At 40.5% G+C, this 25,908-nt stretch overlaps 1 protein-coding gene across 1 annotated transcript; it reads left to right on the top strand.

Annotated features, from left to right (window-relative positions):
• Positions 1-363: 363 nt before the first annotated feature.
• Positions 364-25,908, top strand: ATP12A (ATPase H+/K+ transporting non-gastric alpha2 subunit). The gene is made up of 23 exons (XM_063311488.1): positions 364-372; positions 2,712-2,855; positions 6,387-6,446; positions 6,852-7,055; positions 8,319-8,432; positions 8,955-9,089; positions 9,883-10,000; positions 10,782-11,050; positions 12,698-12,896; positions 12,987-13,096; positions 13,812-13,946; positions 14,820-15,012; positions 15,794-15,969; positions 16,305-16,441; positions 16,961-17,111; positions 19,285-19,453; positions 20,163-20,317; positions 20,811-20,934; positions 21,156-21,301; positions 23,035-23,168; positions 24,201-24,302; positions 24,659-24,750; positions 25,880-25,908. Exons 1-23 carry the CDS (start codon positions 364-366, stop codon positions 25,906-25,908), a joined length of 3,105 nt encoding a protein of 1,034 aa, XP_063167558.1.

Below are 25,908 nucleotides of genomic sequence, written 5' to 3' on the forward strand. Positions count from 1 at the left end.
ACCTACTGTTGGGTGAAGCAGAGCCAGGATGACTTGGAGAAGGCAAGGAGGTGTGGCTTAGCCACTTTCATAAAAAGGCCAGCAAGTAACCGATGCTTCCCACAGGAAGGTGAACCTGTCCCATCCAAAGGATGCCTAAATGTGAAGAGGACTCCACCTCACATTGGCTCTCCTGCTAGAAGGTTACAAGTCTTGAAAGGTCTTTCCTTCCAGTCCTCCTCCATTCCAACTTCTGGGGTCTAGCTGATTGAGTAGCACTTTTCTGGTGCTTTCTATCCAAGTCCTTTCTGGCTTGGTCCACTGATTTATCTGTCTCCCAGAAATCCATTGTCCTGCTTGTTCAAAGGAAGAGGAAGTCACAAAATGGGAAAGGTGAGTAAATTGGGGATTCGGTAATGAAGAATCAACAGCTGGCTTCTCTTAGGTTTTGAGATTTGTGGGCTTTGGGGGAAAATTGCAACATGCAGCAAGGTTTTGACAAGAGGGTTTTTGGAGCTTGGTTTTCAGGCAATCAGAAGACATTTTGGGAAGAGAGTGGTATGTCCTATGCAAAATACTCTCCCTGTCTTTTGCATTGATGCAAAATTTTGAACTTAATCATTAGGTGGGAAGAGAGGAGTCTATCTGTAATCTCTGCCTGCCTGCCTGCCTGCCTGCCTGCCTGCCTGCCTGCCTGCCTGCCTGCCTGCCTGCCTGCCTGCCTGCCTGCCTGCCTGCCTGCCTGCCTATCTATCTATCTATCTATCTATCTATCTATCTATCTATCTATCTATCTATCTATCTATCTATCTATCTATCTATCTATCTATCTAATCTTCACTCAGGACTGTCTAGGCTAAATGACAATAGTTCTCCAAGATCTCATGTAAGCGATCCTTCTCATTATCTGCAACTCAATGCTTTTGCTGGAGATATCAGATCCTGAAGCTGGAATTTCCTCTGAATTAGTGTCCTTCCTTTGAATTCACTCATTTGGAAAGTATTAGTTGGGGAAGGATTCTGATAAATGTCTCATTTCAGAGGCAAGAATCTTAAAATTCACTTGTCATTCTTAGCGAACTCAGCCACTCTAACAAGAATGACACTGGGATTGCTGAAACTGAAAGACGCATCCTAATATTTAAGACCAAAAAGATTCTGCAGCCTTCACAGGTCCAGGCAGCTGAGGTCATTGACTGGTAGGAATTCATTGGTGCTGGTCACTGCTGCAATATACAAGAGTGTTGATTATGTATTGCTGCAATATCTTTAGGCTTCCTGATGGTGAGATCTGCACATAAGTGGAACAATGTTCTGATGAGTTATTGTTTATTTACATTTTGAATTTTGTCACCGCCCATCTCACTCAAAGAGTGACTCTGGAAGTTTACAATAAAACTAGAATGGCTGGTGGGTTCTCCATGGTTGTGATGATGGTTGTGGATTCTCCATCTTGGGAGGTTTTTAAGGAGAGGATGGACAGCCATCTCTTATGATGGTTTAATTGGTTGTCCTGCATGTTGCAGAGGTTTGGACCAGATGATCCTTCTGGTCCTTCTAACTTTATACTTCTAGGCTTCTATGACTGTAACTATTAAGTGCTATGGCAGCATGAGCAAAATCTGGTTCTGTCCAAGACAAAAGGGAAGAAATAAGCTTTTTGCTAAGTATGGAGAAAAAGGTAAGGTGAGCCCAATGTTGTGGAACAGCACTCTGGAAATTCCAAATAACAGAAGATGGTATTTGAGATGAGACGGAGGAGAAATGGACATCCATAATTTAAAATATTTTTCTTTTTGTAAGAGTCTCAAACTAACAATAATTAAACAGTTATTACGGATATTCAAGGTAAATTATGGGACTCCTGATAATACCAGTTAGAGGGGAAAAAAATGGAAGATGTGGGTTACTAAAAAACTCAGGTATAAAAACAGTTAAAAGACCTATCAGTGGTAGACAAAATAAAAATAAACAATATAGTTCTGCATATATGATTATTTGAAAAATGAAAACAAAAGCGTTTTAAAGGACTTTTAACTGCACCCCTTATTGCTGTGGCAAAAAAACAAAACAAAAAACAGTTGGTGATCTGATCCTCCATTACTAAGTAATGCAATAATATAAGTCTCAAAGAATCTGGAAAGGAATGGAGTCAGCCACTTGCTGGCTGTTTAACAGAGTGGCTTGCAATTTATAGATCAATTATGATCTGGAAAGTTATGTATATAAAAGTGGAGAAGTCCACCCCACACAGGCAGCCTGCCCTTAAGACATGAACGATTCAATAAGGACTTTGTAGAGGACATGGCTCATCTCCTCTTCCAAATTTCTCCCCTGTCTGGGTTTCAGTTGATCTGATTCTGTTTGCAAAGAAATGCAAAACAGATATATCAGCAATTCACTATTCTATTCTATTTTTTTAAAAAAAATATTATTATTGTTGCAGCCACACTGATGCAACTGTGAACCACGAGGGTCAAAGAACTGTACCATCTTCATGCTAATCATACATAACTCAGAACACATTTTGAGATAAAATTTTGCAGAATTGTTACAGAAAAGGGGCACCAGTCATAGGATCCCACACAGCTGGCTGGAAGCAGCAATGGGAGCACATGCTAGAAAAGAGCAGAAGAGTTGCAAGATGTAATATTTTTAAAGCATCCATAAACATAAATTGGTGGCTCCACTGAAATGACCCAATCTAACTTTCCTGCTCAATTACTTTTCAGAAAAATCCCGACATCTATTCAATAGAGGTGAGTGGGACCAAGGATTTGGATGGTGCATACAAGGGAGACGAAAAGGAAAAAGATTTGAAAGGCGACAAGAAAAAAGACAAGAAGACTGAAGACCTCAAGAAAGAGCTGGACTTGGTAAGTGACTCACAGATACCAGCCTTCCCTCCTGCTAATTCATGGTTGCACAGGGCTAAGTAGGTAGATTGAATATAAGATCTCTTGTTTTCCTTTTTTTATTTTTTTGAGGAGGCAGATTATTAATACAAAAGTTTCAGTCTTGGAGCAGGAAATAATTTGTTTCTCAAGTGACTCATATCTATGACAACAAATAGTTTTGTGCCCTTGCTCTCCAAATGCAAACGGTGTTCCAAATGCAAGCTAATTGCATTTCAATTAGATAGGCAAATATTATCATTACCTTAATTTTATTAAGCCGATGCCTCCATCCACAGATCCTAAGATGCCATTTCCAAAGCAGGTCTGCTTACGTAGCTTTCCCTGCTGTCGACAAATTGGTCCCAAACCTATGAATGAACGCAACAAGATGCACAAAGAGAAGAGCCACAACCCACTTCTGGCCCATTCAATGAAATTACGAAAATCCGTGTCTTCTCTGGCCACAGCATTTCCGTAGTGCTATGTAAATACCACTAACCTTAATCATTTATAGCCAGAAAAGACTTTTAGATGTCTCTGCAAATGATTTGCAATCCTTGTTACAATGAAGATACTATCAGTGCAATCTTGAATTTTCCCCTTCCTTCATGCCAAGTCTTGTTTGTCAAGCTACACCCAAGATTTCATCAGGAAGATTAATATCACTTGGGTAGAAGCATTGGGGGAAAAAAAGGAGAGAAGAGAGAGAGAGATATCTCTGTTTCAACTCTTTAACTTACCACTGATTTGGAGTACACTTGCTTCTCAGCTGAGGGTTCCTGCTGAATCAGATTGCTTCAAATGTGCATAATCTTACTGCAGCAGCCAAGTTCTGCTAGAGCAACGCAAACACTGCTCTCACAAGTTTGTCTGCCTGTTTGTTTGTTTTCCAAACATATATAGCCTTATTATAAGTTCAGACCTATTAGAACTTATTACAATTTACAGATTATCTTAAGAGTCACCCTGTCTCTTGTACAACTGGAGAACAAGCTAAAAAGATTGCTGCACAAAGAATCTTGGATATAGTAGCCCAGAAAGATAAAGCCATTCTTAGCAAGGCTGGCTCACTGAGATGGATGAGCTGCTACAAATGTAGCTTCCAGATTGCTAAGTATTTAAACACAGAAATGCCTGAACATCTTAGGGCTGTATTTACTGGAGCAAGATTCGAGCAGCTGGACACAATGGTTAAATATGGAAGCTTTAACCAAGTCCCTTATAATGAACGTACTTGTATTTGCAGAGCTCCAGAGATAGAAGACAGAACACACATATTACCTGGATGTCAGATAATAAGACAGACAGAGATCTGTATCTAGGACCACACATTAGATGAACGACTTACTGGGATCCTTATATTAAAACAACATATTTCATGCGCAGTCAGAATTCAAAAACTATATAGAAAACAACCCTTTATTTGAAGAAAACAGTTCCGTTGAGATCTGCATATGTGAGCCTGATTGGGGTAAACTGTAGGTGTGATTCAGAGATATGATTTGCATTTTTATTTCTTTTCTTATCTAATTTCTGAATCACATCTACAGTTTACCCTGATCAGGCTCACATATGCTCTTTTGAAGATGCTGCTGTGTATCTGGAAGTGAGTAGAACCTATCCATAGTCCCATGTACAGCTGATGCAACCCACAGTTTCTTAAATCACCCTCCTTTGATGATATGCCCTCCAGATAAGTGAGTGTCCTATCTCATATGCCTGAGATGATGGGATTGCCTAGGACAATGGGAATGAAAATGCAATACTTTCTAGCTGGGGAATGCAGTTTTGAACTAAAAGAGACCTTGCAGTTTCAAAAGGGTTGGGGAAAAGGAATTTGGGGATGAGGAAGGTATGCTAAAAGCTGCAGGATCTCCCAGATCCATTCCCTGTCCCTACATTTGTGAGTAGGCTTTCCCCAGTTTGAAGAACCTTAGATACCTCCATCAGGCAACCTCACTTACTCTCCTTTTGTTTCCCTTCATTCTTTGAAAATTCAAGTTTTTCCTCCAAACCAGATAATTCTAATCCCAGTGACCACTTATTCTTAGTTCCACTTTTATTGCAACAAGCATTAAATAGCAGGAGTATATTTTTAAAAAATTGTGTTCTTTTAATTTAGCCTAGATCAGTTTTCTAATTTGCGATTCCCATATATGCATTCCTTTGCTGAAAATTGCCCCCACCAGATGCAATTTTTGCTGCACACCAAGGGAAAAAAAAACTGCAAAGGGGTATTCTCTTCAAGAGAGCCACTTTGATCTAGTGGTTGGATTGGGAGGGAAGAAACTGTGAGTTCTAGTCCTGCCTTAGGCACAAAGACAGTTGGGTGACCTTGGGCCAACCACTTTCTCTTGGTCCCAGGAAGAAGGCAAGGGCAAACCACTTCTAGAAATGCTGCCAAGGAAACTGCAGGAACTTGTCTCTCTAGTTGCCAAGAGTCAGGTCTGACTCAAAGGCACCTAAATCAACAATAACATTCTAATATCCAGCTAGATGGCAGTACTTAGCTGACCTTGGCTGATGTAGAAAAGCTAAGCAGGATTGCACCTGGTTAGTTCTTGGATGAAGGACCATCAGAAAATCACAGAATTGGAGGGTAGGATTGGGAAATAGGGAAAAGTACATTTTGGGAGAAGACAATGGCAAACTATCTTTGGTATTATCAAGAAAACTGCAGGGATGTGTCCATGAAGCCACCAGAAGTCAAACTTGACTAGAAAGGGAATGCATTTAGAATGTTTATGGTCTCTAGTAGACTTAAAGCTGAAGTCTTTTTTAGTTTTGCTAGGTGAGATTTTTTTTTTATCTTGGCACTGTTTGGGGGATGTGCATGAACCTTTATATGTACTTCGGTATTGAGTCCCACGTAAAAGTCACAACTGTAGCCAATTAAAAAAAACAAAACTCTTAATCCGGTGCAATGCAATGATGTGTAAAGCTAGTCAGAAGATTTAGCTGGTTCTCTAAGTTAATTTGAATCTCACCTGATAATTTCCAAGAAAAGTTTGTACAAGCAACCATTTAGGATTCTTGTGTTATCATCTCCACTTAGCTAATTCTTGGCCTTGATCTACTCTTCAGAAGATTCACCAAGATTTAATAACTTAGATTGTTTTGTCCTTATATTTGGTTCTGCTTTCAGCTGGTGCTTTATATTTACTTGGGTCAAAAAATCTCAATAAGAAAAGGAAGAAGTATAAATTTTGCCCAGGGCAGAATTCTGGATAGATGAAAGGTTAACACTTGTGAATAACCATAGAAGGATTTTTCAGTAAGTTAAGGAGTTTTGATAAGACAGAGTACATTAACCATTTGGGGAGAGCTGTAATCGGCAGGTGATCCATGCCAAGGTGTGACAAGGGAGACTATTCAACTATTTTATGCACGCATATTTTGTGTTTGTGACGAGCATGGGGTCAGTCATGACTGGAGAAGTACATTATCCTAGTAAAACAAACCTAACTAAATAAAACCCCTTAACTATCTGTCTTTTTCTTACTGTTTCAGGATGATCATAAGCTCAGCATTCAAGAACTAGAAGAAAAATATGGCACTAGCATCATTAAAGTAAGTAATACTGGCCAGAGAAAGTTAAAAGAATGTTATGGCTGGGTAGTGCAATGCTATTAAAATCTATTTAGTTCAGCATGTCACTAAAAATAGAATTTGTCCTTGAAGTAATGTTCTTTAAATGTTTGTTGCAATTGTAATCCATAATTGCCTGTTCTTAGGTTTCAGGGCCATCCATGTGTGCTGTGTGTGTGTGTGTGTTTGTATAAATGGATCTCTATAGACAAGCACAAAGACATATACAAACAAATTAGCCAGCAGTTCAATGTTAAATTGCATTAACTATCTCTCCCCAATTTACTGTTTTGTCAACATTCCACAGTTCTTCAATTTCAGATTTGCTTTTGAATGTTACAGGATTGCTGAGCTATTAGTTTTAACTATATCCCTTGTCTGCTAAAGGGCCTTACAAGTGCAAGAGCAGCAGAGATCCTGGCCCGTGATGGTCCGAATGCTCTCACTCCCCCCAAATCAACCCCAGAAATCATCAAGTTCCTCAAGCAGATGATAGGAGGGTTCTCCATCCTCTTGTGGGTTGGGGCCATCCTCTGCTGGATTGCTTTTGGGATTCAATATGCTCAGAAAGTGTCTTCATCATTTGACAATGTAAGTTCCAGCTTGGGTTTATGGTGGCTTCTTTTTTTCCCACAAGCGTCTTTTCCAATGATACATTTTTATTGCGAACTCCATGTTTCTCATGATTGTTCCACTCAGGGATAAAATGTTTTTTCCTGCATAAAGAAAGGGAAAGAACACTGTGCTCTCTTTATGGAATATAGTACCAAAGATTGTTACATGAATTCCAACATATTTTCTATTACTGTACTCAAACATTTATGAGCATTAAAACTGTCCCATGAAGATCTTGGGTAAGAGTGATAAAAGATGCTTCCCAGCAGCAAGTTTGGGGAGCCACCAGAGCTCCTAACAAGTGAGCAGGGTCATTAAAAGTAGGGTCTTTTTTCATTTTTGTTATGCTCAAGAACCAGGGTATAAGACTGAAAACATCCATCCCGTCAAGATAAAATAGATTCGGATCTACAGCTCAAGATAAAGCAAGAACAAGTGACTGTAATGGTAGACGGCCAATAGCATAAGTTTTAACAGAGATCTTTATTTGTTTTTCTTGCAACATAAAGTGGTAAGGCCTTCTTCAGTTCAGCTTGGTTTCTGGTAATTTCATGTCCATGTATTTTTTTTTTTTGGCAGCAGTACATGAGAGGTTTGCTATTGTTTTCCTCTGAGATGTTTTATCGCCTTCTCACTCTAGCCTACAATCTGGCGTCCCGCCCAAATATCAACCAGGTTCAACCTGCTTAGCTTTTCAAGATCAGGCAATGTCTCCTAAATGCTGCCACCCAGCTGGGCCCTTCTTGGATATCAGCTAAAACAAAGTGTAGATAAAATTTAGGAGCAATGTGTTCATGATGGAGATCTCTAAAATAATCAGGGTAAAATTGCATACTTTTTTTGGAGTGAGTGCTTAAGTTTAAGACACTGTTTAACCCCCTAACAAACCTGAACTCTGAATAATTTGTTTCCTGGTTCACCCCCTTCTGGAGAATAGCCCCTGGCATTCCCCAGAAGGTCTGGTATGATCCTCAAGCTGATGGAAGTTACACTTCTTTGCTGCAGATCATCAGCGAAGTTGTATGTTTCCATCACACTCCTTTGAAATTTCTTTTTTTATTTAAATGACCGTGAATCACGATTCCCTTGTAACTGAACAATGCATTTCCTATGTATGCACAGATTGAAATGTGTCACATCACCTCATTTCCTTATTATTTATTTGTTTTCATGGCTTTTTAAGTCTCTTGTAAAAGGTTGGTTTTGTTTCTATCTAACCTGCATAAACTTCCTTTTCAGCTCTACCTGGGTGTGGTCCTTGCATTGGTTGTAATTCTTACCGGGATGTTTGCTTATTATCAAGAAGCTAAGAGCACAAACATAATGGCCAGCTTCAGCAAAATGATCCCACAGGTGAATTTCCAATACTGCTTAGTGTACTAATGCATCTAAGAAGAGGTACTTAGAGATTTTTTTTTTCCTAGAGTGCGTAGAAGAAGTGAGGCTGGTCCAAAAGTCAATATGATTGAAAGAGATCTCTCTGTTCCCACTATATATCAGGTTCCCATATCTTCTCAAGAATATTGCTTACCCATGACATCTGGAGAGCAACATAGAGTGTTGTCATGTTAATGAACATGGAAATGGTAGACAAAATTGTTTCCAGTTCCATAAAAATATAAGAATAGTCCTGCTGGGTCACACCAAGGCCTATCTAGTCCAGCATTCTGTTTCTCACAGTGGCCAAGCAGGAGGTGGAGACATACCCATTTCCCACTGTTACTGCCTACAAGATATTTGGAGGCAGGCTATCCCAAACCTAGAGGTAAATTTGAGATAGCCCTTGACAGACCTGTCTTCCATGAATTGTTCCAAATAGATTGTAATTGTTAGGTCAATTATCCAACTAGCACATCTCTGTGTTTTTTTCACTAGCAAGCCCTTGTCCTCAGAGATGCAGAAAAGAAAGAAATACCAGCTGACCAACTGGTGGTGGGTGACATTGTCGAAATCAAAGGTGGAGACAGAATACCGGCTGACATCCGACTAATCAAGACCCAGGGTTGTAAGGTAAGTTTATAAACAGAGTGGAAAAGAAAGGGAAGATCCATCTTCTGCTGATCAGGAACAACAGTTGGTGGGATTTTGCATCTGAAAAAAAGTTTATTCAATAGCAAAGAAAAAAGTCTTAGAATAGACACTCTTTCAAACTTTTACAAGAAAAGTTTTTTTTTCTTTTTACAAGTAAAGTCTTCCCACAGAAATCATTATCTTGTTGTGGCACTAATTTACCACCATGTGGGTGGAAGTTGCTCCCTCTCTGAAGTGTTTGTGCAGTTGCTTGAGACTGAGATGACATCAGTGGAAACTGACTTCAGCTTTGGATTTGTTTACATGATCAAATGATTTTAGATGAAGTAAATTAAAAATGAGTACCAGGTAGTAAAGAAAGAGATATTTCTTGTTGCTGTCCCATTTTGCAGGAAACACCAAAAAGTCTGAGAAGGTCATATATTTATTTTTCAAAAACATGTCATTAAGCTGTTAGGTTGAGGCTGTTGAGTAAAAATATAAATGAGCCATTAAGTAAGAATGAAGATATTCTTCATCAGAAACAAACAACTCAACATCCATCCATCCATCCATCCATCCAATCTCTCCCTCTGTCCCTCCGCCCCTCCGCCCCTCCCTCCCTCCCTCTCTCTCTCCTGGGAGTTGTAGTTCAATTATTCCAGTGGTATTTTTGCTCTTTTTAGCTAAGCTCTACCATAAGAAGGACAATTAAGAAATTTCTATGTAATACCTCACTATAGTTGAACATCTGGAAAACTCCCACAATCTCATGTTGGTCTTTGATTAACAGGTGGATAACTCTTCTCTCACTGGAGAGTCAGAACCTCAGTCCCGGTCTTGTGAGTTTACTCATGAAAATCCCCTGGAGACTAAAAACATTGGTTTCTATTCCACAACTTGCTTGGAAGGTATGTGTGTCAGAAGAATGAGGAGAGAATGGGACTTATACTGGCCAAGACACTGCTCCCTAACTTTGTGTCTCTGTTGTATAACTCAAAGAACATTCTTTGTGAATCCATTTTAGTTAGTTTGGCCTGCAAGGCAGAAAAATCCCACAAGCCCCTTCTTTGGGAAATGGAATGACCAATAAAACCCAAAGAATGATAAAAAGGCAATAAAAATAGCATAATACAAAGTAAATAATGATTTCCTTCTTTTCCATGATACCCAAGATCTGCTGCCTGAGACAAGCTGCTTCACATCTGTCTCCTGTTAGAGCTAGTTCTATTTTCATGTCATGACAGTCTCAGATGGTACAACTGTTACCCCAACTGAACTTTTTCTTATTTTGTGCCTATGGAAAACTGCAACCTCCTCAAATATGAGAAAGACTATGTTTTGTGATGCTAGATATATTTTTTCTATATTTGGGGCTGAACCCAATGAGTTGTAAGGCTGGGTTTCCCTCCCCTAATCGTTATTATTTATATGTTTGAACAAAAGGCAAGTTAGAGTCCAAACCATTGATTTTTAATCAATTGCACATGATCACAACCTTTTGACCCAAATTCTCTGGAAAATAGGGATCTTTTTGATCTCAAGTCCAGGAGGGGGTCTATACTTGTATGTACGCATGAATACATGGAAGAAGTGTCAGGAAAAGGCAGGGTCATGTGATGAAATCTTGAATGGAAGGAATGTTCAGTTTATTGATTTATAGTCTTCTTGCTAACCAACACTTTCTCTTAGGTACTGCTACTGGGATGGTAGTCAACACAGGTGACAACACTATAATTGGGCGGATTGCCTCTCTGGCATCTGGAGTGGGGAATGAGAAAACCCCCATTGCTCTTGAGATAGAACACTTTGTCCACATTGTGGCTGGTGTTGCTATTTCCATTGGAGTGCTTTTCTTCATCATTGCTGTCTCAATGCATTACCATGTCCTGGATTCTGTCATCTTCCTTATTGGCATCATTGTGGCCAATGTGCCTGAGGGACTGCTAGCTACAGTTACAGTGAGTATGTGTTGCTCCCTTGCACCATCAGTAATTCTGGGTATGTGTGTGAAACAGTTCTACTGAGCACAGGAGGACTGAACTAATATGGGAAGGCTTCTAATAATGCTGGGCTGGAGTCTTCTCCAAAGGTGTCTCCCCTTGCAATGAAGCTTCTGCTCTTCTCCTGCATCCTCATAGTATTTTAACCTCTGTAAACTTGTGGTAGACTTTTAGAACTTTCTTAATTGATGCAAAGGTACTGGCGTGTTGTTGGTTTTCTTTTATAGCTTTTTCCAGTCACTCTGCAGTTTGTGCTGGTAGCAGCACTTGGCCAGGAGGCAAGTGGGATCAGGTCTAGTTAGTACTGAGAAGGAGGACCTCCTAGTAGACTAAAGTAGGAAGGAGAAGAACCTTCCCTGAAGTAGGTGGTAACCAATCATTTCTGTAGAGGTGCAAAGAAAACTCCATGTCATGAAGTCAGATACTAAAATAACAGAACTTTGGCTGATCTTGAAAAGCTGAGCAGAAATGGACCTGGTTAATATTTTTTATGGGGGAGCACAAGGAAAATTCAGGACTACTGTATAGGCTAGACTGGGCAGTAAAATTACATTCCTTGAGAAGCCTCTAAGGGTTTAGCCTAGTTGTTCAGATTAACCTTTTGGCTCATCTCAAGAACTAAGCAGGCTAGAAATGGTTAGTACTTAGATGGGCCATAAACTATTCTGGAAAATTAAAAAAAAAATCCTGGAAGAAGGAAATAGCAGACAACTTCCTAACTCTAATTCTAACCCTGATTTGAAACGAGGTAAGAGCCCCATGGGAGGATTTCCATCAGGCCATATTCCCTTGGGACTTCAGTAAAGACGGGAAGCAGAACTTACATGGCTGGAAAGAGGACTGTACAAAGACAGACAGAATATCATATGCAAATGTGCAAAAACACACAGAACTGTACTCAGCCATCTCTATCTAGGTTAATTGCCAAGTCTTAGCACTCCACCCATGAGAATTTCACTAATATTTCTTTCTCCTTTTGGGGAAGTGGGAGGAAGCAGTCTTTTCTTCCCCACTGACTGATTGACAAAAATAATGAAGAAGAAAATGTCAGCCTAGCACTAACTTACATTTCTAGCACTTTAAAGGACACACATAAAAAAAACCCCATGACCTCTGAAACTTGATTGTAGCTCCCTTCCTTGTTTGAAAGTTGAAAAAGTCAAATGTACCAAGTTACAGTTTTCCTGTCAAAAGGACTGGTTAATTTATTGCATTCTGTGACTCTCCTTCTTGTTACCTGCCTTTCTCTGAACTCTGAAACTGAGTTTCAGGTGCTGCTCTTGAGGCGTTCCTTGATTTTTGCATTCTATTCTCCAAAGGAGACTTCCTCTAGAATTATTATTCACAGCATACAGTATTTGGGATAGGACGTGAATATCTGCTCAGCCAAATGTTAGATTTGGATTTCGTTCAAGATCTGGCCCAACCCTAGAAAGCCAATATGGCTAAAAGCTGCTCAGGGCCATGTGCAAGTGGGCCGTTGTAGACCTGAAATGATAAATGAACTAAATAAGCAAGGATCATGGATGGAGTGGTGGGAAAACCCGTCTTCGCTTATAGAGATCTGTTTAGACAACATGATTTTTCCACCCCCTTTATTGACAGGTGAGCTTGTCCTTGACTGCAAAGAGAATGGCCAAAAAGAATTGCTTGGTAAAGAACCTAGAAGCTGTGGAGACCCTGGGGTCAACTTCTGTCATCTGCTCTGACAAGACAGGGACTCTGACACAGAACCGAATGACTGTAGCTCACCTATGGTTTGACAATGAAATCTATTCAGCAGACACCAGTGAAGATCAATCGAGTAAATAATCAGCCCAGGGGTAAGGGAGGAAGGCAATTAACAAGGGCCTTGTTATCCATCAGGGAATAATTGTTCCTACTTTTTTTTCAGGCCAGTCTTTTGACCAAACTTCAGGCACATGGGCTGCATTATCAAAAATCGTATCCCTTTGTAACCGGGCAGAATTCAGGCCAGGCCAAGAAAATGAACCAATCATGAAGGTATGAATTACATAATGTGAGCTGTTTTGGCTTTCTGAATTAGTTTGGAAACACAGAGTTCATCTGGCAACATCTAAGGTAAGGGTAGGCAACCTTGGCGTTCCACACATGGATGAATGACAGTTCTCGGTAACTTCTTGCCAATAGTTAGGGATGATGGGGTTTGTAGTTCATCAAGCATTTGGAAGGACAGCACGTCACCACTTCTGAGTGAATATTTTTCTTTGTGTAAAATGCTCCATTGAAAGAATCTGTCAGTGTTATGCCAAACACAGTTTGGTTCAAGCAAGTATATCAAGTATTCTTACTTTCTGTCCCCAAATTCAGGCATATCACAACTGGGCTAAAAACATTTTTCCCCTTTCAAAATCAATAACATGCCAAAAGAGCTGCAGCTCTGTCCTTGTGGTGAAGGGATAATTGAAACTGTGGATCATGTATTTCACTAAATTAAGAGACTATTTAGAAATGTTTACAAGCCACATCACTTTTAGTGTGGAGGGCTGTTTTTTTCAATTTTTATGTAAACCAGTAAGTCTCTTAAGTAAGCAATTATTCTTTATCTTATGAAAAAAATAATAGTACTTTTCTTCTATATTGGAGGATAAAATTAGAGGTATAAGATATAATAAAGGGAGTGGCTAATTAAACAAAAATGTACATAATGGTTCTGGGATCTAAGACTTTTACTGAAACCAATTTTTAAAATCTGCAGAGAATTGTAGTAGGAGATGCCTCAGAAACAGCTTTACTAAAGTTCTCAGAAGTTGTTTTGGGTGATGTGATGGACATCAGGAAGAGAAACCGGAAAGTGGCTGAAATCCCCTTTAATTCTACAAACAAGTTTCAGGTAACATTCAGTTTTCTGGGTTGTCTTGTGAACTAAAATGTGCAAGATGATTGGGTGAAAAATAGACCATCTTGGAGAATAGGGGGTCTCTTTCAACAGCAGTAATGTATAGCTCCATTCACACAATTGAAAAGGTTTATTAGACTCTAGAACAGTCTTCCCCAAACTAGGGACCACCAAATGAAGGAGGAGTTCAGCTCCTGTTTGCTGGAATTCAACTCTTATACTACTTAATTGGGCCCTTGGGAATTAGGAATAGAAATCTAGCCATAGGAAGAAGGAAATGGCAAACCACTTCAAAAAATCTTGCCGAGAAAACTGTAGGGACTAGACCTGGTAGTCATCAGTCAAGACTGAGCTGTATAAATGTGTGTATATATGTGTATGTATGTATGTACACACACACACACACACACACACCCAAAGCAAAGGTGCTTTGCTTTGAACTGGGAGTCCCAGATTCAAGTCTATCCTCCGCCTTGGAAAAATACTGGCCCGGACAACTTCATAGGTTTGTTTATGAAGAGAAATCTCTGTGTAAGTGACCTTAAGCTGCTAAACAAAAGATAGGTTATAAATCTAATAACTGAGAAGAAATCAATGCTGTGTCTTGTAATTTTGAAGACAAACACAATCAAACAGACTGGGAGTCAACATGGTAGCTATAATTCAAATTTTCATTTACAGTGGAATTTCACTAAGTCACAACTAGTTTTTTCTCCCCCTCAGGCCCAACCACTTCTTTTCCTGATCCCACTGAGTTGGGCCTGAGGGATTAAAAGCTAGCCCTATGGCCTGGTATGGCCCACACGTTATAACAATATATGTGTGATCAACAGTGCATTTCAGCAGTTGCTTCTCCTTTGGCTTCAGCTCTCCATCCATGAAAGTGAAGATCCTAATGATAAACGTTTCCTGCTGGTGATGAAAGGGGCTCCTGAAAGGATTTTGGAGAGATGCACAACCATGATGGTTAATGGAAAAGAGGAGCTTCTGGATGAGGAGAAAGCAGAAGCATTCCAAACAGCATACTTGGCCCTCGGTGGTATGGGAGAAAGAGTACTTGGTAAGTACAAGGAGCACGCCAAGTTCAACTGTAGCCCCAGAAGGAGGAAACTGAACCATCCTAGAGCATCTTCACCAACCTGGTGCCCTCCAGACATGAGAATTCCTAGAATATTAGCTATATTTCCAGTTAAGTGATTAGCAAGCTATCCTAGCTTCAGTCACCTGCATCCAACATCTCATAATAAGTTAAAACAACCCTCCCCAAACTGCCCTGAGCTGTTAGACTATCAAATCTTACACATTTCAGACATCTCCTGCTTAGAACTTAGAAGATCTCACCATTCATGTGAGACTTCTGCAAACAAATGTACAGTTGCTGTTTGAAGGGCCATCCAGCCCCGCTCTAGAGAAACAGTCATAACTTTTACTCGGTAGTACTGTTGGGTGGTATTTATTTATAAGAATGTGCTAAGAGGAAAGCAAATGCGTAAGGTTAGTTACTAATTGGCCACCCACTTCCTTCTTTTTAAGGTACAAGCTTTGAATTTCTTTAGTTGCTTCTATAAATTGATTCCAATTGGTAGTTTTTACTGTGTATTGTTCACATAACTGCTCTGTTAGCTATTATCTTGGACACATTTAACAAGATAATGTGCTATGCAAGAGATTAAACTCAGCTTAGATATTATTAACTGCAGGTTAAAGAAAACTGGCAAAGATCACAAATACCTTAATAGGATGTTTGATCCATGAAATGTTATGGTTATTAGAGTATTATTTTCTTCTCCTTTTTTCCTCTATTAAAATAGTTTGCTTTGTGTTTTGTTGCTTAAATCTAGGCTTCTGTCATTTGTATCTGCCAGAAGAGGAATTTCCAGAGACCTATTCATTCAACACTGATTCCATGAATTTCCCTACCACTGATCTTTGTTTTGTGGGACTCATGTCAATGATTGATCCCCCTCGATCCACTGTCCCAGATGCTGTCATGAAATGCCGTAGTGCTGGGATCAAGGTAGGTTTTCCCCAAAGTAACAAGGGACAGCTGGATTTCCAAAACTTCACAGCAGTAATTCCTGAGAACACAACAAGTTCCCCAAGGAACACAATTTCAAAACCCAACAATCCCAATAATTCATTCACTCATTAATTCTTAAATATTATCCCAATACAAAAGGACAATTCATTGCTGATCTTTCATACACAACTGCCTCTCTGATGTTCTTTCTGAAAAGAAACTTGATATCCAAAGTCATGACTAATAGCAGACAGTCTATTCTGCTGGACCTGTGAAATATCCAGGACAGGTACATCTTTGATTGATCTTGTCACCATTCATCCTCTTTGTAGGTAATTATGGTCACAGGGGACCACCCTATTACAGCCAAAGCCATTGCTAAAAGTGTGGGGATCGTTTCAGCAACCAGTGAGACAGTGGAAGACATCGCTAAGCGTCTCAATATTCCAGTTGAACAGGTGAACAAACGGTAAGGATGGCACAGAAATGGATAGGAGACAGGAGGAAGATCCGCAGACCTGGCAGTGGTTGGATAAGAGGCAGGTGAGCCTCTTATCTGACCACAGTGGGGGTGTGGCAGATGTCTCAGAAGGGACCCTTCCCAGTTTCTTGAGCTGTAAAAGCGATCGGGGGAGAGATAGGCTTTCAGACTTGTACATTTGATGCCAGCCCTGCTAGGTAGTCCAGACAAAAAGCACATGCAGAAGTACTAGCTCTAACTTTATTGTAAGGTTACATTAGCAGAATCTTGCTTCCAAAGAACACTAAGCCATGGTTTGCAAACTGTGATGGCTGGGTTCACACAGTATTCCAAGACAAAACTAAATAAGCCACATTGTGTTTACCACAGCGTGCTGACCAGTAAATGATGATCATTTTATTGTTTTAATAAAATGTTGATCATCTACTGTTATTATATTTTATTGTATTTTATTGCATAAACTTCACTGTTACAGTAAATGACTTATCCTTATGTCTGGCTTTGCAGAGATGCCAAAGCAGCTGTTATTAATGGCATGGAGCTGAAGGATATGACGGCAGAACAGCTGGATGACATCCTAATCCACCATTCAGAGATTGTCTTTGCTCGCACTTCACCCCAGCAAAAGCTGATCATAGTGGAAGGCTGTCAAAGACAGGTAAGGAGAGACTGGAGAAGAGAAAAACATCTGTTTTGGGGAGTAGCAGGTTGCACTTTTCTCAGTGGATGACTTCTAAACCAAAGGCAACAAAATATAGTAAACAGATAAGGAAAGCCACGCTTCATCTATGCTGGTTTGTTCAGTGAGCCTCACTTACTTTTGCTCCATGACTCCTTGTTTTAAAAAAATCCACTCTTTTTATTTTGCTACCCTACTAACTACATCCAAAGTAGTATTTCACTCTGGCAAAGTCAAAGAGCCTGTTGGACACATGCTATTTGCATTGAGTAGCTACAGTATAGCCTCTAAGCCAGGGGTTCTCAGCCAGGGTTCCATGGGACCCTCGGGTTCCATGAGAGGTCACTAGGGGTTCCCTGGGACATCACGATTCATTAAAAAAAATATTTCAAATTTGAGCAACTTCACATTAAAGAAGTAAGTTTCATTCTTTATTTTTTTAAGAACACTGTTAATGTATATATACATTATATATATATATACAGGCCTAGGTAAAGGTAAAGGTTTCCCTTGACGTAAAGTCCAGTCGTGTCCGACTCTAGGGGGCGGTGCTCATCTCCGTTTCAAAGCCTTGGAGCCGGCGTTGTCCATAGGACACTTCCGGGTCATGTGGCCAGCATGACTCACGGAACGCCGTTACCTTCCCGCCGAAGCGGTACCAATTAATCTACTCACATTTGCATGTTTTCGAACTGCTTGGTGTGCAGGAGCTGGGACGAGCAACGGGAGCTCACCCCGCCGCGCGGTTTCGAACCGCCGACCTTCCGATCGACAGCTCAGCGGTTTAACCCGCAGCGCCACCGCGTCCCCTATATACAGGCCTACCCATGAAATAAATATAGTAATTTTGTAACTTCTGACCTATATCTGAGCCTGAATGTGCAGGGGTTCCCCGAGGCCTGAAAAATATTTCAGGGGTTCCTCCAGGGTCAAAAGGTTGAGAAAGGCTGCTCTACACTGTTGGGCACCCTGTAATTTATGGCTGTCTCAATGTAATGAATCCTTCCAGAATTAGATACCCAGCATTTTCTGTCATCTAGGATTTCTTTCTACTTCATCTCACAACATTCTCAATATTCTTCCACTACAACCCACTCCCATGTAATATGTAGTTACATGGATTTCCCTGGCTGGATATGGATTTGGCCTTTAACTTCATACCAACAAGAAACAAATGCCGGTCTAATATTTTCTGAGCACATTCAGGAACTGAAACCACAGGGGCCTTCTTGATACCTCCAAACCTGAATAATCCAGTTCTTTGTTCAACTGAAATTACAGATGCCATAAACTGGTTAATAAAATGCTATGCAAACAGACCTTGGCTATCTGAACAAATCAGTTGTCCCTGAGGCTCTTAGAGCAAAATGCATGTGCTCTTCTCTCTCTTAATCTTGCCCTGCACAAATCAACCCCAATCTCAGAAATGACAAAAACCAAACTGTGTTACTTTCCACTTGCAAAAGATGAAGCAAGAACCAAAGTTTAGCTTCATTCCAGAAAGTAAAGCCACTTCCTTCAGGCAGGAGTAAGAGACAATTGTGGGGCAAGGTTAAAAACTCTCATGTAACCGCTTTGAAATGTTAGAAAGTTGGTGCCATGGCTTTGCTTTCCAACCTTCCTATGAGGGATCAGCCATTAATCTGCTTCAAATGAGCATTATTTGTCTGTTTGTTTGTTTGTTCCAATTCTGTGTAACACTGAAATTATATATATATATAAATATATATAAATATATAAATAAAAAATATAAATATAAATATAAATAAATGAAAACAGATCAACAGGGGGAAACAGTTTGAAAAAAATATATATTGTAAACAAAGTAGGTCCCAAAATATGATCTGAGTTTTTGAAAGCATTCTGTCTTATCCTTGGGCCAGTGAAGAAAAAATGTAGTTCAGATGTTGACACACAACGCATACCAGCAAACCATTGCAGAAGATTAGACCCAGATTTTTCCTTCTAGGATTGTATAATAATCCTTCTGGCCATCCCCATACCAGAAAATTTCAGTTTTTGATAGTGTAATTACTCTTCATAATATATACCTGCAGATCTCCAATTACAAATGCCAACATAACAGGACTCAAGCAAGGGAAGGATTTGGAACGTAATGTATATCATAGCCTTCAATCTTTGTGTTTTCCAGGAAGCAGTGGTGGCTGTGACAGGTGATGGAGTGAATGATTCACCCGCTTTGAAGAAAGCAGATATAGGAATTGCAATGGGTATTGCTGGCTCTGATGCAGCTAAGAACGCAGCTGATATGGTCTTGCTGGATGATAATTTTGCATCCATTGTTACTGGAGTAGAAGAAGGTAAGACTGGAAACCCATGATTTGAACCTTAGCCACATATTGCAATCAATTTGTATCCCTTTAAAGAGGGAGACTTCACAGGTAAAGCTGGATGGACCACTGAATTCAGATATACAATATTTGATGGCAGTCTGGACATACCCAGAAAATATTTCATAAGCAAATATGTATAGACAATTTCATACCCATCACCGCAACAATTTGACAGACAACATCCTACATCCAGGCCTATTTTGGTTTTTAACTTGTCTAATGCCACAACCAGGGCCAAATGGACCCCATTTTATCTCAAATTTATGGACTCTTACTTAACTATATTATAGTGTACCCTCATATAATAGCAGTAGACATTGCAGGATTTGGTCACATTTTGTAGCATTTGATTAGCTGTTCTATGTGGAATGAGGGGAATATTGAAAGTATCACCTCTGCGGTGGATGTCTGAAGTTATCCACAGATGAGGTCTATCCCTGGTGCAGTTTCAAAGGGAAGTACGTGTTGAAAATGCTAATGACCGAGCCATGGAAATATCGTTGAAAAGCTAACTTTGCAGTGCAAATAATGAACTTCAGCCTGCTTTGGTGTTGTGTTCTGGCAGACACATCCACCAACAATGTTAAGATTAAACTGGTAAACAATTTGCAGATTTCAGAAGGTGGCATGCAATATTCAGCCAACTCTCAATGATCTTTCTGTCTCTGTCCTATAGGCCGCCTGATCTTTGACAATCTGAAGAAAACTATCGCCTACACATTGACCAAAAACATAGCTGAGCTATGTCCTTTCCTGATTTACATCATCGCCAGTATTCCCCTACCCATTGGCACCATCACCATCCTCTTTATTGACCTCGGCACAGACATTGTGAGTTCTTGACTTCCAAAAAGAAAGATTCCCGTTTCTCACATGCACACTCCCCAAACCTTTGCAGGAGTTTGACATCACCAGGCTGCAGATCAAACTCACCGCTATCTTCCCCTGTTTCTTGCTGATATTTTAAAAAAAAAAGTAGGGAGAGGGATACCAGAAATGTAATTAAAGAAGTCATTTATCTGGCAATGTCAGTACATTTAAATCCCTTTGAGATCAAAGGGGCTTACTCTCAGCTAAATGTTTACCAGATTGCACCTTAATCCTAAACCATCTTTCCCAGGTTTGGCCAAAGAGAAATCTTACTGTTGCCGTGCCAGGGCATGCAAGGGAGTTAAATTGGAGAAGGCTAGGGTAGACTTTGTTGGCATGACTGCTTTTCTGGGGGGTTGTTCCGTGAATGCAAGAGATAAGCAAATCAGTAACATGTACGAGTGGTCCTAAAAACCTGTTGATAGGAAACTTACCTTTTTCTTTCCCCTTACAGATTCCTTCTGTCGCACTGGCCTATGAAAAAGCCGAAAGCGATATCATGAAGAGAAAGCCAAGGCACAAAAAAAGAGACCGACTGGTCAACCAGGAGCTTGCAGTCTACTCCTACTTGCAAATTGGTACAATAGGGAAATTCATACCAACGAGGAATGAGTAGGCACTTGGGTGGGTCTTTGTGGCTGAATATAGAGAATATCTCTCATCTTCAATGAGCCACTCCAGGATCCTGCTTACTGAGATGCAAATGTCTCCAGAGAAAACAATGCAGTAGACATTCCGCCATTCTTTTCTCCTCAGCTTTCTTCTCTGGTAAAAGCCATTCCTTTTTTCTCTCTTGCAGGCATTCTCCAAACAGTTGGGGCCTTTCTGACCTATTTCACTGTTTATGCTGAGCAAGGCTGGCTCCCTCACTCTCTTCTTTACATCCGAATTCCATGGGAAGAGGAGAATTTGGCTGACTTGCAGGACAGCTACGGACAAGAATGGGTAGAGTCTTTAGAATCACTTTCCTTGAAAGCACCAATGACTCTGAGCAAAAGACGAGCACCAGCCCAGTAGAAGACAGTTTCCAGTTAATGTAGTCCCATCTTAGGCACAAAGCCAGCTGGTGACCTTGGGCCCGCCACTCCTTCTCAGCCCTAGGAAGGAGGCAAGGGCAAACCACTTCCAAAAATGATGCCAAGAAGACAGCAAGGACAGTTGCCAGGAGTCAACATTGACTCAAAACACCACCCCAATAATATAGGTATCGCAAGGGTGATAACTTGTTCAGTGCTAAATTCCTTAAAAGACGGTAACTGTGTTTAAAAAGAGAACCACCCTAGTCTCCTTGAAGTTGACTTCTGGTAACCATGAAGTTTTCTTCGCTAGAGTTTGGAAGTATTTGGGCATTGCCTTCTTTTAGGTTAGCGTTTTTGATTTCCCAGCCTATCCTAGAGCCTTGAGACTTCCTGGTAGTCTCTCGCCCAAGTATTAACCAGGTCTAACCCTGCTTATCTCCTGAGCTCCGACAAGATTTGCCAGACATATCTCCATAACAGAGCAAAATGAAAAACCCTGTGCCTGCTTATGTAAAACCTATCAGCTTCATCCATTATATCATACCAGTTTAGAGATAAATAACATTAGTCACTAAACTACACCAGGCATGTAATGACATTGTGTGCAAAATTCTCTTAGGCTGATTCACTCTAAAGCAGATGATCTACTAGAAGGCTCTTGCAAGGTCTTTTCTGAATACATTTTGGAAACAGCTTAGTGTGCTGTCACGTTGCCACACATCCCCTCCCCCTGAAACTAGTGATTTCCACTTCCTGTAGCACCCGATGGCAAACCTGTATCACATCTTATCCCAGTTGGTGGCATGTCTGTGTATGTAGTAACTGAGGTTGGGAGACTGAGCTGGCACAGCAAACTGAAGCCCAATCCTACATGATTTATTTCCCGGCGCAAGAGCTCATAGGATCAGATTTCAAATTAAAAGTGTTAGCTGTGCATTGTTAAGCATTATCACAGAAATGAAGCCGTTCTCATAAAGTCCAGTAATAAATATAGGATATATTAGGTTAAAAAATCTAAAAGTGGTTCCAGATCAGTGATTCATTTTACAGGAATATCTCTAATCCAGTTACTGAGATAGTTGTGGGTGTAACTCTTGAGGTCAACCACCAAATTCCAGGGAGGCTCAAATGGACTCCTTCACTCTGGCAGTTAGCAGCTTAGAGGACACATTGCAAAGCTGCCATGCATCATTGATAAAGAAAAATAGCGACATCCGTGATCTTTCTAGCCTCAGAGGCAATGGACACCCCTCCCCGCCAATTTATATACTCTTCATCAGTGTTTCTCAACCTTGGCAACTTTAAGGCATGGGTACTTCAACTCCACATATTATACAAGATTAACACTTAGGCCTGTATTATTTTACATTGCCGTGTTTTCTGTACCGCAGCATCATATATTTTAAGATGATGTATACAAACCTGTCACTCAACAAAACAATGCCCACTGGCAGTCTGAATAAATATCCCAATTTTGCTATCGGTCCACCGTCTGCAAGTTCAAAAATAAGGGGGACAGAGAGGCTCAAGCACCTGCTAGGCCAGTAGCCACAGTTAGCAAGAATTGTTCTGCTTGCTAGACCACCTTTACTCTGGAAGCCAGTCTTAAGTTCAGCCACTTGACCTAACGATCTTTTCTCCCTGCTTGATGTTCTGCAGACCTTTGAGCAACGGAGATACTTGCAGTTCACTGGCTACACGGCCTTTTTTGTCAGCATCACCATTCAACAAGTGGCAGACTTAATAATCCGGAAGACAAGACGGAACTCCATTTTCCAGCAAGGACTTTTTAGGTTGGTGCTCATTCCAACAGAACTCAGTTTCCAAGTTTTGTTGGTTTATGTATTTATTTGCTCAATTTATCAGCCGCCCGTCTCACTTTTCCAAGCGACTCTAGGCGGCGTACAACAGGGTTAATAAACAATCAATAAATGCATTAACAAGTATAAGGAATATATAAAACCCAACTAAACAGAGAATAAGAGATGGAGGGATGTTAAAAATAATGGAGTCATCTTACTAGATCACCCATCCCCTGGGTCCCCAGGTCTGCTGACACAACTAGGTCTTGAGGGACCTCCAGAAGCTCAGTAGTGACAAGGCCAACTTGACCTCAGGGGGAAGAACATTCCACAGCATGGGTGCCACAGCAGAAAAGGCCCGCCACCTAGGGCCCCCCAAATGTAGCTCCCTAGGTGTTGGAACCCCTAACATGCCATCTCTGCTGGATCTGGTAGGAGGGGCAGATGAAATCAGGGAGAGGTGGTCCCTCAAGTAACCAGGTCCCATGCCATGAGGTCAACACCAGCACCTTGAATATTAAAACAAGCTGTTTGCTCCTTGGTCTTTCTTGGTTTCTGCTGAGAATCCTATCTCCTGGAACCATTGGGAAAGCAAAGAAGCAAACAAAATCAGAAAGTTGCCCAGATAATTTCATTTCTTTTTTCAAAGTGAGCAGCTGAAACTTGGGCTCGGTAAAGCCTAAGGAGTTGCGGTGCTAATGCCACCACCCATTACTGGATAATAGGATTCAGATTTGGATTCAGGAGCATCTCGGGAATGTGATCCTGAGTTACTAGGAATACATATTCCTAAAATCAGAACTGAGGAACTTGGGGGCTAGAAGGGAATGCATGCACACACACAGAGAGAAACCATATCCAGCATGTCAAGCATAGATTTCATAATCTCTTCCTGCCCACCACTACATATGTGTGTATAGTAACATATTCAGGTGAACATTCTAGTGATACTATAAATGGCTGTCTATATGCATCCATCATAAATAATGGGATCACCCTTGGCTGTATTTTGTTTTTTCATAGGAACAAAGTAATCTGGATTGGTATATTTTCCCAGATAGCGATAGCTTTGATTCTCTGCTATGGCCTTGGAAGTATCTATGCCTTGAATTTCACACCTCTCCGGTAAGCTTAGCTTCCTGTCCTTAGGTTGGTGTAATGGTAGCATAATTTATTTATTTATTAATCAAATTTGTCACCGCCCATCTCCCAGAAGGGATTCTGGGTGGTTTACAATAAGACATAAATAAGAGAAATATAAAACTATAAAATAATATAATACCTAATAAAATAAATGTGATAAAAACCCCAGTGGCTGAAAGTTCTCTTTGATTCGCAAGCAGAGCAGGGTCCTTCTAAGAGACTAGCCATCCCCAGGAATGACTACCTTCCCAAGCTTGTATCCCTGAGATGTATTGGACTTTAATTCCCATAATTCCCACCCAGCAGAAATACCTGACAACTAACCCTCTATTTTCTAGGTTTCAGTATTGGTTCATCTCTGTGCCTTATGCCATCTTGATATGGGTCTATGATGAAATGCGCAAGTTATTCATCAGGCGATATCCTGGAAGTAAGTGGCACAGCATTTTAGGCACAATTTAGATTTCCACACCTATTTCAGTCCAAGCTAACGTTACTGCATCTCCAATTTCAATTAAATGCTCATTATCACAGGTAATATTGTACTTGCCAAACAAAGATGTAAGAGGTTCCTTCAGGTCAGGAATTTTTTCTTGGCACTGGGAATTGCAAGCCAATAGTCTTGGCTACACTTCACATTCTAATAAAAGGTTCATTGATTTGGAAAGAACTCAAAGGCAGCATGAAACATTAAGTGAGCCAGTGCGAGTCTTAGAGCCCTTGTCATTTCAACAGAATTTAAAACTGTACATTTCCGGTTGTCCTGAAGTGATATCCTGACTGGATAGTCCTGTCCAGGCTCCAAGACTGCTGTCATAGCTGTTTTTATTGGCTTTCTTTAATCCTATCTGAATAAAAAGATTTGGATAGGAAAACATTTTTTTGCATAAGATCATCAAGTTTGGCAAAGCTCATTGAGGCCATCAAGTGTCACCCCCTGCTCAATGCAGAGATCTAAACGGAAACATCCCAGCCAGGTGGCTGACAAGCTTTTGACTAAAGACGATCAACCAAGAGGTGCTGAACATCTTGAGTCACTGTCAAGCTACTCTTAATCTGGAACCTGCTAAAGGCCACAGTGGGCCTTTAGCTGAGAGGCAGATGGTCAAAAGTAGCACAAAATGGTCAAAACAAAGACATGGGTATGGCCAGGCCAAAAGCTAGGTTAGATTGAATTTAAACTAATTAGTGAAAGACATTAAACTCAGTGTTTCCCTCCTGCTGCATGAAACATGACAATTTTATTGCAACGTCTGGGGTACACATGGTCTTAGGAGCTGAGGTTTCCTCCTCTCTCAAAACTTTGGACCCTTTTTGAAGTGCCCTGCCTTCTGGAACAATAGCAGATGTGCCCTTTTGAATCCTTGAAAGCAGATGCATCCAGGACATTTAGCTTCAGTGTCTGTGTGCATCTGTGAAGAAGAGAGAAAGAAGATACCCCACAACTATCCTTATGGACTGAGGCGATCTGATTAATAGCATTCATTATGTCACCAACCTTCTTTTTGTTAGAAAAATGTTTATTTTTTCCTGACCTTTTTTTCCCCCTTTGGCTACAGGCTGGTGGGATAAAAACATGTATTACTGA

The sequence above is a fragment of the Candoia aspera genome, chromosome 9 (assembly GCF_035149785.1).
Source record: "Candoia aspera isolate rCanAsp1 chromosome 9, rCanAsp1.hap2, whole genome shotgun sequence".
Classification (NCBI taxonomy): Eukaryota; Metazoa; Chordata; class Lepidosauria; order Squamata; family Boidae; genus Candoia; species Candoia aspera.

Excerpts from the sequence above, each read along its gene's own strand:
- ATP12A (XM_063311488.1), top strand. Across the intron at positions 11,051-12,697 it reads GACTGCTAGCTACAGTTACA|GTGAGCTTGTCCTTGACTGC; the intron begins GTGAGTATGTGT and ends CTTTATTGACAG. Across the intron at positions 12,897-12,986 it reads CACCAGTGAAGATCAATCGA|GCCAGTCTTTTGACCAAACT; the intron begins GTAAATAATCAG and ends CTTTTTTTTCAG.